The 14,706-nt window shown below is 40.0% G+C and overlaps 1 protein-coding gene across 1 annotated transcript in view; it reads left to right on the top strand.

Moving 5' to 3' along the window:
* Nucleotides 1-5,823: 5,823 nt before the first annotated feature.
* LMO3 (LIM domain only 3 (rhombotin-like 2)) overlaps nt 5,824-14,706 on the top strand; it is a 50,451-nt gene continuing 41,568 nt past the window's right edge. Inside the window, exon 1 of the mRNA XM_010291400.1 lies at nt 5,824-6,039. Within this exon, the coding sequence (XP_010289702.1) occupies nt 5,834-6,039 (206 nt within the window). The 5' untranslated portion in view covers nt 5,824-5,833. The remainder of the gene's footprint in view (nt 6,040-14,706) is intronic.

Below are 14,706 nucleotides of genomic sequence, written 5' to 3' on the forward strand. Positions count from 1 at the left end.
GGCAGGGGTAGGAACATAGCTAAGCAGCTCCCGGCCCTGAGATCTGGGGACGTCTGTTTGCCGTGTTGTCCCTTAGGGGGCTACAGCCCGCAGGGATGCTCTGGGCCAGTGAACAGAGAGAAACAAGCTTTTAGGCCCAATCTAGCTTTCAAAAAGAGAAGGGGAAAGAAGAAGAGAAATCTTTTGTTTGGTGTCTCTTGGCAAGCGACTAGCCATGTTGGCCAAATTCTTTTAATCTGTATCACTGCTCCCAGCTGTGGGACTGCATTCCCATTTTTAGTTTTTACCTAACCTCTTCTCTTCTCTCTTCCCCCCGCCCCTTCCCAACCCACCTCCTTATTAAAAAAATCAAAAACAATAAAGGAAAAAAAAATCATATTCCTCTGTAGAAGAAGGGGCAGGAGGTGAAGTTTAGTTATATACCATGGAAAATTAACTCAAAAGTATACAGAAGAGACTATATTCAGAGTACTGAAATCCTTTTATTTAAAAAAAAAACCAACACTGAGTGTTACGGAGTTGCGGATACTTTGTTGTGTTAACTACAGAAGCTGAGACTGTGCGGATGAATGGCACAGAACAAGAGAGCATAATGGAGGCAATCAACCGTTAGGCTGGTTCACAATGCAATCCAGGCAATTAAAAGCTCACCAGAGTTTAAATGAAATGGTTCTACTTATTTCTGTGCACCACACTGCACAGGCTATTATTTATGTCTCTTTTTTTAATTATGATTTTCCTTAAACTGTCAAGTAACTCAGAATAGCAGGGTCTCGGAGGCAATAAGAATTTTCCACAGAACAATTTACATGCCAATCTAAAACTAGTTACGACTCCTGATGTGCTACATGCGAGTTCTGAAATGTTTCTTAGCTTCTGAAACCTTAACTTCTTTTTTTTTTTAAAGTCTGTGTGTATTGTCCTGAATAATTGGAGCTCTGAATGCTTTTAGGATGAAGCTACAAAGTGGGAAAGCATCGGAAAAGTATTCTTTTTATCTTCCACTAGATCTCTAACTCTTGTTGACTGCATTATGTCAGTTTGCTGTCTTAAAGACCAGTTCACTGATACATAATTTGCTCCAAACTAATTTTTATATATATTTTTTTTTTTTTAAGTAGGGACAAGTTTTCCCTTTCTTGCTGACTGTCCTTGGTAGAAGCATGATCATACCCCTACAAAGACGGGGGGAGAGTGGTCTTTAAAAGTTTGGGTTTTGGTTTTTTTTCTTTCCTAGTGATCCTCTGCACAGTAATATCCTTTCAAAGACTGTCTGTACCACAAGTTCCGAGGGTCTTGTGCTGCACTCAGCATCATCAGGGACCAATCCTGCTTACAGATGCCACTACATCACTAACAAAATACAGTTCATGATGTCAAATCTTAATTCCTTTTTATTTTTGAGCAGGGTGATGATTGGAATGAAACAGATTTTTGCTTATCTGCCTTCCTCCAGCAGCCTAATTCAGCTTTTTCCAGCAATCTTTCCTCTTGATCCTGAAATTCATAGTTACAAATTGGTTGACAGTGTTTCATCACACAATAATAGCAGTAACCACGGATGGGAATCAGTTGCATCAAAGTTATTTTGGGAGACCAAGGAAAATCCAAGAACCCGTAAATCAGGTTATGAAGTTTTCCCTTCAAAAATCCTAAAGGTGGTGGATAGTTATTAAGAAGCCTTATTCCTGACACAACTCGGCAGTTTATGTGCAGTATCTTGGGGACTGGGGGTGGAAGGAGGGAGGGAATGGAGGGAAGGATAGAGGAAGCCCTTGAAAGTGTATTGGGGTGAAATAAAAAGGGCTTGTTTGACAGACAGACTAGGAACTGAAATCTCTCAGTTCTGAGAACAGATCTGCTCTGTGATGCAGAGCATGGGTAGGAATCTGCAGAACTGAAGGGAAAGCGGGGTTTGATTTTTTTTTTTCAATTTTTTTTTTTTTCCCAGCCTCAGTGTAGCGCTTACGGAATTGTACCTTTTTTTGGAAGTGCTCCATAAGCTCTGCCTTCCTGCAGTGCTGTGTGCTGCTACCTGATATTTCAGCAGCAAGCAGTTTGGATGGTTTTGTGGGTGCTGTCAGGCTCTGAAAGGGTTCCTTCCTGTGTCCTAAGAAGTAAATGGGTACTTAAACCACAGCCTGTGAAAAGCTGTCTGACAGTAAGCTGCAGGTACTCTTATTGCCAAATTAAGAGAGCGCTAAAAATACATGAGCGCATATCTGAAAAGTATAACTGCATTGGAGATCTTATGGGAACATTAAAGGGAAGAGGGATGGTCTGTGAGGTGATCTGCATTAAGGTGGCTCTCTCATATGATACGGAAAAAAAAATAATTTAATGTTCTGTTTTCAAAATTAAGTGATTTAATCCGGGGCATGTGAAGAAAAGGGCATGTGCAAAGAATTTGGAGATACATAAAACACTTATTGGAGTGTTGTTTTGTGCTTTGGTTTCATTTAGATCCAGTCTACACTTCCAAAAAAGAGTAACTTCTTTTATAATGAAGTAGTAGTTTGGGCTTTTTTTTTTTTTTTACTTTCATTAAAATAGAAGCAGCTTCATCTCAAGTAAAGCGAGAAAAGATCAGATCTATCTGAGGAGAAAAGCATTCCTTCCCTCCAAAAGCTGCTGCAGATTGAATCCCTAATCTGAAGATGCTGCCAGTGGGATGTCAGCAGCACCTTCTCTTTCAGCCCTGAGAAAACAGACACGCAGGGTTGTTAACACTACTTCCATAGGGCGTCTGCCCCATTTCACTCGTCTCTACAAGGAGGGTTTGCGCTAACCGACGTGAATGACAGCGCTCTGTCTACTTTCCTCATGTAGTAAATGTCTCAAAAACCACGCAGGGGTACGTGCAAGATCGTGCAAGCTGAGGTTTTATTTGGAATACAACAACCTCGTGTTTGCGGCATACGCCTCAGGAATGATCCGGCTTGATTATTGCAATTTGCTCAGATGTTTGCTCGGCGAGCCGGGTTTCTGTGGCACCTCGCTCCCCTCAGACAGCACGGGACGGGAGATCAGCCTGCATCGGAGACTGTCAGCCTCTGCTCTCTAACCCGCTTCCTTATCAGGCGACAAAATTTTTACATTAAGATTTTTTTTTTTTTTTCTGAAAAGCCTTTAACTGTCTTAGCTCCTAGTTTATCCTGGTTTCCCTCGAGCTAAAGATTAAAGTCCTAGAACAGCCCTTCATGCTTCTCAACTTTTTTACTGAGTTTAAAGAAGTTGATGCAAACTGTGCACAATTTTATGCGTTTGCCCTCTACGTGGCCGAAGAGAGGGGCTGGGGATAAGCATGTTGTCGGCATGTTATCGAGTATTTATACTCTACTGTGATACGCAACTTTACAGATTAAGGCTCTTCCACCAAGTGAAGGTATTAAAGATCCAGTGGGACTTCCCAGTAAACAGTCTGGTATAGGTTCTTTACCAAAAATCTCTGATACTTTACTTTTAGTCATTTATTTGTAGCCACGTTATTTTGCTGCTTCATGTATGTACCCTGGATTCAGGGGAGTCAGCTGGCAATCGCAAACACCGTAAAGGCTCAGCCTTTGTCTCGTGGTGCTTGCTCAAGGTGAGAGATGTGTGTTCGATCCCAGGTCTGCCATAGACTGACTGGAACCCTGTGCAGGTCGTTGGACCTCATCCTCTTCCTCGTGAAGGACAAACAGATCTTACGAGTCTGTAAGTGGTATAAGAGCTATGACAGTAGCATTGACTGGGAAGTAACGGGAAGGCAGCAATGCCATTTTTTATACTTATTGATAGAAAAGCACAGACTTTACCCTTTTGTTATGAGTTTCAGATGTTATGTGGCAGTGCTGCCATGGTACTTTGGGGTGCCCACTAGATCTGTCTGTATATCACTGGACAGCTAATTTAACAGATAAATATATCACTCCAAAATGCGTGATAGAGTGTATTGCAAAGAGGAGAGCAGGGCTGTTTGCTCATATGTCACAATAAGAATGACTATTTCTAATTCAGTGATCAGCTTTGCAGGTGAAATTTTGGACTTCAGCTTGGTAACCCTGGAAAGCCACTTAACGGGCTCTAGAGTCACTGCGGTCCGCATAAATTCAAGGTCTTCCACGTACACGTAGATGTACGGATCCCTGGGACGCTTCGGCTGGCGTAGCATTTAGCCTCTTGTCTTCACAGCGCTCATATCCGTAAAGGCACACTGTACCTTTGCGTCAGGGATTATACTCATTTTTGTGCTTTCCTTATTAGAGCTCTTAAAAAAACCAACAAAACAAAAACCCAAACCCCGACTTGTTCGTCTTCTAGATCCCTCAGCCTGCCGGTCTCTAGTGGTGTTATGGCACCAACCGAGACCATCTGATAGAAGCTGGGACTGTAAAGCTTTCTTAACATTAGGTAGTAGAGCGTTCTTGATGAGGAGCTCTTGAATTTGCTTTTCTTTGTTACGAGACTCTACTTGACCTTTCCCAGTCTCTACATAATAACAGGGTATTGCAATACCCTGAATTTTGGGGTAGGATTTGCTTATTGGCAAGAGCATTCGTTCCCTGGTCTTGACAAATTCTCATTGCAATATTGAGATGCACTCTAATGAGTAGCATTTTTTTTTTGCTACATGTCTGACTGGCTTTAAAACAGTGAGATAACTGTAATCATCACCTAACTGCTTGTCAGTTCTCTCTCTCTCTCTGGTGCCTGTTTGATGTCCAACAAAGCATCCGCAGGGCTATGATTGTGCTTATTCTAAGAAGCCACTTTCAGAGAATTGGTCTGAGTGTAATGGGGTGGTAGTTGGTGCGATTAACCAAGAGAGACCAGTCTGTAAACACTTTGGGGCAGTGACCTTCTCTCCCCATTTAGCGTAAAACTGAGGGCAATCGGTTTTTGTATGGATCTCTGGAGGCTGGCTGCAGTGTTCTGCTCAACTCTGTTCCACTTTTACCAGTTCCCTCCCTTAAACAGTGGTTTAGGCATTTGAATCGTTATTTAAATGCTCTCTCCTATTACATCAAAAGGTACATATACTTAATGGGCACTACTGTACTCCTTGTCCCGAGCTACCTGTTGGCTAAAATTGGGATTGGAAAGTGGAACAGAGGGTTTTTTTTTTTTTTTTTTCCCTTGACAAACTAGCAACTCTCCAACCTTGTGCAGATTACTTAAAATCAGTTTTTTTCAGAAGATCCTTACACTGCAGGTTGTAACTAGAGATGCTGGTACTGAAGCCTCTGGAAATCTGATTGCTTCATTCATGTGACTAACAAGATCCGAAACCTTAAAAATGAAACACCCCTCTGCCAGCGCCAAAATGTCTATGTCAAACCTCCCTTAAACTCTGGCCCCGTGCCACTAATAGCTTCAGTCTTTTCTTCAGAATCTGAAGTGCTTTTTTATTTTGTAAAGACAGTGCAAATAGCTAAATCTACATATTTGGACCTATGTTTGCAGTGATAAATATGTTGTTTATGCAAATTTTTGGTTGCTAAATATTGGATATTTTGGGTGAAACTGGATGACTTTTCAACTGAACTGTTTTAATTTTTCATTTTAATTTTTTAATCCAATTCGTTTTTAGCAAAGAGACCAGGTAGATGAGATGTTAAAGAGAAGCTGTGGAATGTAGAGCAGTGGAAGTTTCTGCTTTCGGATTTATCTTAACATTGTTTTCAGCTTGCTGTGCACTATCTAGGTTATTTCATCCTACCTACACGATTGCCTTTTTAACGAACTGGGTGTGGGGAGAGCGGCAAGGTGGAGGAAGAAAAAGGCAAGACTCGTTCTCGAGAGAATATCTGTTTTCACTCTTCTCTTGTCTTGTTGTGTTTCAGGTATACAAATGCTCTCAGTCCAGCCAGACACCAAGCCGAAAGGTTGTGCTGGCTGCAACCGTAAGATTAAAGACCGGTATCTTCTAAAGGCCCTGGACAAATATTGGCATGAAGACTGCCTGAAATGTGCCTGCTGTGACTGTCGCCTGGGGGAGGTGGGCTCTACTTTGTACACCAAAGCCAACCTTATCCTTTGTCGCAGAGACTATCTGAGGTAGGCCACATCCTTCTTACGTTCACTGACAAACCTGGTAAACCTGTTCCGTCCTTCCTACGTAGTCGCTATCGTGTAAGCAGTACTCGAGGGCTGCAAGGCTGAGTATATGCGGAGGATGAGGAAATACTGAAATACGGAGATAAAACTAAAATCTGAACCAAAAAGCACGCTTCGCCAGGTCATGCAGGTGGTTGCCAGTTTCCTGATGCTAATACTGGGGTCCTGTGCTCAGAGGAGGAAGAGAGTAACCCCCCCCCGCACTTCCTACAGCGCTGTGCTCCCAGGAGCTGGTGGTCTCCTCCCGCTCCTTAGAAGCGTGGAGGTGGCCAGGCGTAGCAGCCTGAAACCGCGCGCGTGGTTTTCACCAGCTCCAGGGCGGGGTTTGACCTCTGTAAGCGCGGACTGCTTCGCTCGTCTCTGCTTAACCCACTTTCGTCAGCTTAGTTTGCCAAGGAATTTCGTTTGTGGCACGGGAAGCTTTTATGACTGTTGCCATTTAGCTGTTAGAAGCTGGACCCAGATGACCAGCTGCCTTCCCCGCGCGAAATGGCCGTGAAGCCAGTAGGCTCAAATCTACTCTGTTCCCAATTTAACTCAGCGACCTGGGTGGGATGCTGGATAACTTGTCGCTGCGTCTCAGAGATAGCAAATCGTCACCTCATTTTTTTTTATCTTCTTGTTTGCTTGTGGACCTACGTTCTCAAAAGTATTTGAAGTATAACCCGTAGCAAAGTACTGATGAGCAGCACCAGGTTAGTTTACCTGCAGATTGTATGTGAATAAATCGGGATACTTTGCAGGAGCTAAGTTTCGTCTCCCTAGGCTCTCAACTGTAAATAGAGAGGAAAGGCTCCTCTGGGGTGGTTCAGAGCACCTATTTCCCACAGGAGCACCTTTCCTCCGGCCCCTGTGGAGAGGGCCTAATGAGACTAGCTGCTCCAGGCTAATGTGGACTTCTGGGAATATTTCCCCTGGCCCTGTAGTGAAGCCTTTTCCTTTAAACGGGGCATTCAAGTCAGTAATACATTGGGGAAAAATTAAAATTCTCTTTGAATGCGATAACTTACAAGTTCAGTTTAAGCACAGGTACCAAATGGGATGCTCCCACACACTGATCAGTTCCCAAATTGTACAGCATGGGTAAGTTGGAACAGGGATCAAGACTAAAGTGTTAACAACTGTTGGTACTCTGGCTCACTACGTTACAACCTGTTTTTTCTAGAGTGGAACAAAAACCTTCGCAAATGCGTTGTGTGGTGTTTGAGCTGGGGCTGGAAGGCAGATCAGCTTCTTCAGACGTGGGTTTGGACTACTTAGTGGTAAAAGGGCTCTGCTACCCGGTAAAACTCTGAACTGAACGCAAGATAGAGTGCTGGGAATTTAGCATAGAGTCTGCATCTTAAAGCCATTGTGTTAGGGCTGCCAAAGAAGTAGGTAACAAAACTTTAAAAAAACAGTTTTTAAAACAAAGTTTTAAAAACTGGCAGGGAACTGTTTGAATAGAAGGGAATTGTTGTACGTGAACTGAGGTCAGTTGTGATCTTAAAGCGTGTGTCTAGAAAGAGGGGTTGGAACAGCTTTTGTGGGGAAGGTAACACTTATCTTAATTTTTAAAACCCATTTTAAGAATTTTTCTACAACAAATGCCTGCAGGAGTGAGAGAACTCTGCTGTGGCTGTTTGGTCTGAGTTCCAAATTTACGGGAGACTTTGAACTTACTGAATCTCCCAAGTGCTAGTGCAACAGATACAATGTTTTAAAATCAAATGTTTGAAATCAAAACCAAAAGTGATCTAGTAGTAGAGATATGACCAAAGCATTTCCTCAGCACAGATGCACACACACTGTTGCTCTCTCGTCTTTGAAGGTCTAACAGGAGTAAATATTTTGCTATCAGATTGTTGAAATTCATACGAAGTGATTCAGAGAAAGGAGGCTATTATGACCACATTCAAAACTGGTATTTCAGTTATTTGTTCATATAGAATATTTACTGTTGCAGCAGTGAAACCAGCATACATGAGAAATCCTATAATTGTTTTAAGATGTTTCCGTTTTTTTGTCTCCAGGTTTATCAAGTCTTAATGAAGTTATCTTGTCATGAGCCTTTTTTTTTTTAGTGATTCTTGTGAGTGCATAGATTTAAACTTGGTATTTACACTAAACTTCAAACTGATGCACTTAAGGTAATTGCAGATAGTCATTTGCCTCATTGCATCTTATCTACTTAGTTATACAGCGAAACTATAAAAGTGATCTTTTTAATGCTAATGTAGGAACTAGTTAAATGTTCTCTAGCTTTGTAGTCAAATAAGCTTTCATATTTAGCAACCTACTTGTTATGAATTTAAAGGACAAATTACTTTGTACTAATGATCAGATTAGGGTTCGATTACAGCTTCAAACTATCCTCTTAATTTTTTTTTTTCTTTTTAACCATAAAGGGAGTCTTTTGCTACATATAAAACAGTTCTGGCTTCCTATTAATTTATGTGGTGCCCTCTAGAGGATATGCGGTTTGCACGATACTATAAAGAGTAAAATTGCTTATTAACTTGTCTCTCTGTGTTCATTATGTCTTTCAATAAGACAGCCATTCTACAGATGCTATAAGCAATAACGTAGCCAGTCTGGGTGCTTTAACTTTCATGGTTAAATTTGCAAACTGTGTGATTGTGTCTTTGGCTATTTGCAAAGATAGTTCCAGTATTTCTAATTTAGCGATGCCTGCCAAAAAAATAAACACTCCCTCAGCTCTGATGCATGCTCTCGTTCTGCATTTGAGCCCTGAGGTACCTGCTCTGGTGAGCTTTTTGTAAATACTCTGTATCTTCAGAACTTCAAAACTTGCTTGGCTTTAGCTCTCTTCTTTAGCTTTCTCCTTTGGTAAAATTAGTTAATTTTACTATATCAAAACCTTTTTCTCTGGGTTGGGGGTGCATTGAGGGGATGGAAGAAATCTTTGAGGAGGTAATGAGCTTGGAAGATGTTTTGGGTGCGAGAGGCTTTATCCTGGAATCTGATTGACGCTGGTCACTCCAGTGGTTTCGGAGGTGGCGTAAGACAGCAAGGGTGTTAGGGTGGCCATGGCAGGAACGAGCTCCGTTTTCTTAACGGGGGTGGGAACTGACTTGAGTAAAGGAAGGACTTAATGTTAGAAATAACACACTCGGTGAAAATGATATGCAGAGTCTAATTCCCCTGCAGGCTTCTGTCTCCTGCTTATACACTCTTGGGTTAGAAAGTGAAGACTTAATTTAAGGAACTTAGGTTTACACCAATATTTCAAGTCCATTTACAGTAAGTGAAATATGCAAGAAGATTGTGGGTTTGTTTTTTTTTTTACCCTTTTCTTTTCCCCTCCAGAGCTCTATGTGACATCTTAATGTATCAGCCTACCCTGCTCTGTCGTGTCTTCTGGCTGGCAGCATGTCCATCTACAAGCACAATATTCCCTTTGAAATCTGCCATTACTGCCACCAGTGACCAGTCGTTATGTTAATAGTCCCTGGGTTGTTACCATGTCAAACTGGTTGTTAACTGGAATGTTCTTACTTATTTAAACTGCAGGTATGAGTTGTGTGAAATGTGCTTTGGTTGCGCGTTCCGGGCTGCTTCTGCTCAAAACGATAGGGAAACAGCGGAGCGTTTGCCTTTGGGGTGCCAAGGGATTTGCTTTCTGTTCCATCTGCTCATTTGATTTCTGCATATTTGTGAGGTCCTCCTACCCCTGGGCAGCCTCCTCATTTCAGGTGCAACTGTGTGCAGTCTTCTCTTTTAGCCTTGCGTGCAAATGGGCAGCCGCGGATATTTCCAGATGCACAGCAATGCCCGCCGCACATTGGAGATTAATATCTGGCCCCTAAAAGTGTAAAATGAAAGACCGACAATTACATGTAATTCAGTTGTATTAAATAATGAGCTTCCTCGGATGCAGTGAAAATATGAAAGTACAGCTGTGCTAAGCTAGTAGCAATGTAGGTCAATCACCCTTTTCACTTAGGTTTTTAACTACGCAAACCCTGCTGAGCGACCAATGACTACAAAGTGCTGTTTCATTCCTATTTAATTTTGGCAGCATTCTACTGAAGAGCAGGCATTCATGCAGCTAAATTATCTTCACCGTTTCTGGTTTTAACTCCAGCTCCGTGACACTAAACGTTGGAGTGCATATCTCTTAGTAAACACAAAGAATATGGTTTCTGATTTTTTTTTTTTTTTCAAATCCATCTTTTAACATGGAAATTGAATTAGAACTTTTATTACTTTCTGCATAATTTCCCTAGCCAGGCAAACAGAACATAGGAAAAGGATTAACAAAACTAATATACTGGGGTGGAATTTTTGCCCTTAAACACATCTAGAACTTTATCGGGCATGGAGGGATGGTGATGCAAAAGTCTAACACCCCCACACACACCTGGGGGTGATTTCGCTTGTAAATGTACTGCAGGCTTTAAAAGTACTACTGAAGACCCATGAAGATGAATAGATGAACTATTCCTGAAGAAGGGAGCAGATCGTGTTTTGTTTTGTTTTTTTTTTCCTTCCCCACTTGATGTTTTGAAGACCTGAGACAAGCCTCATTTTTAAAACACATGTATTGAATGAGATCTTGTTAAATAATGAGACGTGACTACAGAAAGTGAAGTGTTCAACCATAAGCATCGTGAAGGTGCTGCCTCTGTAAAATATTTAGCTTGTGAAATGGGTGCAGCCTGGAAAGAGTAGAGTTTAGGAAGCAGCCTTTTCCTGTATGACTGCTCACATTCTAAAGGCAATTATTATTAAAAAAAAAATATTACGTAGGAGTGCTTAGACTTAATATGTTTTGTGGCCTGGTACTGATTAGCAGATCCTATTTCTCTCTCGTGTTGTGGAAAGGGCACATTAAGTATTGCAAACACCTAAGCTACCAGCTCTCTTATATGCACATATACATACTCTATATGGATATTTTCACAGGTAGTGGCTTATAAGGTGTTTTCAAAATGACACCTCGGTATGCTTCTTGCCCAGCTTGATTAAATAAGGGTAGATCTTTTAAGACTCTGAGTTTTCAGGAATATTGAGGTGTTTACAGAAGTGAGGCTTAAGAGAGCTCTGCTTTCTTCACTAGGACTTTGTAGAACTGAACTCTTATACCTACACTAAACCTTGTTGCAATGCATTGAGGTATTCAAGGGAATACTAGTTTGCAGGAATAGGCCCTAAAATATTTTAAAATATATACAAAAATGTAGGTGTAACAGTCTGCTTGTTCTAATTTTGCTGTGTGAAATGAATGTTCTCCTAAATTTACATTGTGTCATTTAGCATGTCTTTAAAAAAAAAAAAAAGGGGCAAGAATTCTCTCTCTCCCACTAATTGACAAAGGTTTTGAAACCCTCCAAATGCCTTAACAGTCGTTGAAGGGATAAGGCTTTACTACAAGGACAGTAATGCACGTACGCACAGTTAATCCACCCAACTTCCAAAGAGTAATGCTTTTGATTTAGTTACACTCTGGCTAGTTTAGCTTGTTCTTATTTTAGTTCATCTGTGATAGCTTTTAATAAGAAACATTCAATTAAGCTGTTAAAATTGGTGTTTAAGTCATGTTGAAATGCTGCAAAATGTGTGTACTCAAGTTTGACACTCTTCAGTAGTTCCATGTGTTTCCTCATATCTGCTGGTACTTTTCTTCGGAGCTGCCAAATTTTTAATAATTGTGTTATTTTTAGTGGCTTAAAATACACAGTTTAACTTCCAAGAATGTGCATGTTCCATCTTATAAGGCTTCTTGAAAACCAGACGCTTCTCGTGTGTTGTCAAAATACCTCATTAATCCCCTGGAAATGTTCAAAGAATTTCAGGAGACTTTTCAGATGAAAGTACAGTGCCTCTTAAAGCCTGTCCTACAGCTCTTCATTACCTTACTACAGTACAGTGTATTTTGATGGAAAATTATTTTACTACAAAGACTTTGTCAATTTATAGCAATTCAATAAAGCTTAATAAAAGTGGTGATTTTGGGGCAGCCTAGGTAAGTCCACAGTGCCAGAGGATGGGATAATGTTCTTGCTGGAAGAATAGCAATTCCATAGGTCTGTTTAGTATTTTGTATAACCTCTTATAAAAGAAGTAGAACTTTTTTGATTTCTTCCTTGCTGAATTTTTCCCCAGAAGTAACTTTGTGACTAGTGTTTTTATGAAATATGTTTAAAATAATACCCAATACTGCAGGAGTAAATATTATCAACTATATTATGACATGTGATTTGACATCCAAGGTTTAGTTGGAAGCTTTCTGCATTTTTGGCCAGAAGCATATGTGAAACAATGCATCTATGTATAGTATAGTAGAAGAATATTTGGCTCTTATTGCCTAGCACTGAGATGCTTTTAAGAAGTTCTGATTTCTGCTACATATCTGTTACTTAAAAAAAAGGGGTGGGGGAAGAAAGAAATCAAAATTATTTAATTTATTTGAAACTTTAATTATTTTTTTGTGTGGATATTTTACCCCAAACCAAAAAACAAGTCTCTACTACGTAATTAAAAAAAAAAGTTTCTTACTGAATTTTGTTACGTTGTATTTGCTATATTCTTCAAATGTTCCTGATAATATATAACATTCCTTCTTGATGTGAATGTTTGAATAGTATGTAACAGTCATAACTGTTTTTCCTAAAAGTATAGTCATGAGCCAAATGAAAACTTCAAATACTGCTCAGCTAGAAATAGAAATTTCATGTAAAATTTCTTAACAGATAATTGAGACTTGGCCATTGAAATGGACAACATTGTTACATGCTTTCAGCCCTCCTGACTTTAGGAATCGCTTTCTCTTTTAATTTCTCACTGAAGTTAAGTATATTAGTGGTGGATTTGGAAACCAAGATACATGGTATGCAATACTCAAATGATTTCTAAATGAAATTGGTCTTAAATATGGCTGTCCTTAAGAATCCATATTTCAGGTATACATTACTAAATGCATTGGTTTTCTGATGGCTAACTTCCTAACGGACTCCGTAGTATGATAATGGATGACCCTTTAAATAAATCTAAGTAATAGCCACAACCTGCTTTTTTTTCTCTGATCAAAATATTCTTGAATTTTTGAAGTTTTTCAGACACAAATATCTGAAGCAATGAGTCTACATTGTCAAAAAGCTTTGCATGTTTTACACCTGCTTCCCTGTAACAACCGTACTACAACTTCCTGCGGCGGCTGCTTCTTGCATATTCTGAATCAATTAGCCTTTGGCACTCGAGTCTCATTGTATGTGATTGGTATTTTTTTTAAAATGGCTATGGATATCAGTAGATTCACATTTTAAAAGAGAAAAGGCTGTTTAAGTCATTCCTGAAAAAGAATGGATGGAAAAAGTAGTTGTACCTGATCAGGCCAAAAAACCAAGTCTGTAATGGGCTAGAAATAACTAAGATTTGGATTTACAGAAACCGCTGGTCCTGCTTCTTTCTAATATTTAGAAAGGTACTAAAAGAAAAACAAATAAAACCCCTGAAACCTATCCTGGGTCAAAAATTCACAAAAGTCGTATCAGATTTTGACCAAATACTAGTGAGAATATAAATTGCTCAAACAGGGTAAGTAGTTCAGCCAAATTTGATCTTTAGCAAGCTGTGTATCAAAACGAAGCAATATATGGCTAAGATACCTTGCAAGCTCTCCATGCTCACGTCCTCTCTGCACATCTGCTTGGTACGATACTTACACATGTATTTAGGCAGAAATCATGGTGGAATTCTGCATCCCATGTTATACAAGTATGCGCAATACGTCTTCTCTAAAACCAGTTAAGACAGACTTTAAGCGTATGCTAACCATTAAGCATCTTCATAGCCCCATCGCAGTCGGTGAGGTTACTTGCAGGCTTAATTTAAGCCTGCGCTACAATGGAGAGTATTTAGCACTTCTGTTTCAGAGGGCACAACAGCCTCAATTATTAACCGTAAAATATTTTCCTTTGGGTTTAGAGTGAACCCTGTTTATCTATTTTATAACAAAACACAACACAAGGGAACTTTTTGCCAGCAGAAAAGCATTACTTTTTTTATAAAAGAGCATGTTCAGCTCTGGGATGATGTTCCTTGGGAAATGCTCCTGAAGGTCTTGAGTGCAGTGGCATTCTGTGGTACCGGAATTTAAGCTTTTCACCTTTTCCTTTGCAAAAATGGTAACGTCTTACGTTGGCACATAGTGGATGAAAGTGAGAATTGCACAACACGCAAAGATAAAATTATTTTGGGGGAAGGAGCAGAGAACATCAGGGATTTTATTGTGTCTTTTCTACATTTGGGGGAAGTGAGAGTAAGTGAATAAGTGAGAGTAAGTCGTTATACATTTGGATATACTGTAAGTGCCGATATATCTGGCTATTTAGGAAGACACTATACTACACAAGGTAGCAAACGTCCCCTTGCTCTTGTATCGCTGCTTTCATATCGTACTTTTGGTTTGAACATGTTCTGACTTCATGTACAGGAGTTACCACTTTTCTCTCTTGACACTAAAATGTGCAAAATCCTTGTGAATCAAGCCTGATTTTTATTCAAGACAAACTTCCAAGCTATAAATATCAGCATATGCATAAATATCAGGTTCTAGCTTAGTGAATAGTATTTATTATATTGTAACCCTGCATTGAACAGTAT

Source organism: Phaethon lepturus, unplaced genomic scaffold, assembly GCF_000687285.1.
Source record: "Phaethon lepturus isolate BGI_N335 unplaced genomic scaffold, ASM68728v1 scaffold25807, whole genome shotgun sequence".
Classification (NCBI taxonomy): Eukaryota; Metazoa; Chordata; class Aves; order Phaethontiformes; family Phaethontidae; genus Phaethon; species Phaethon lepturus.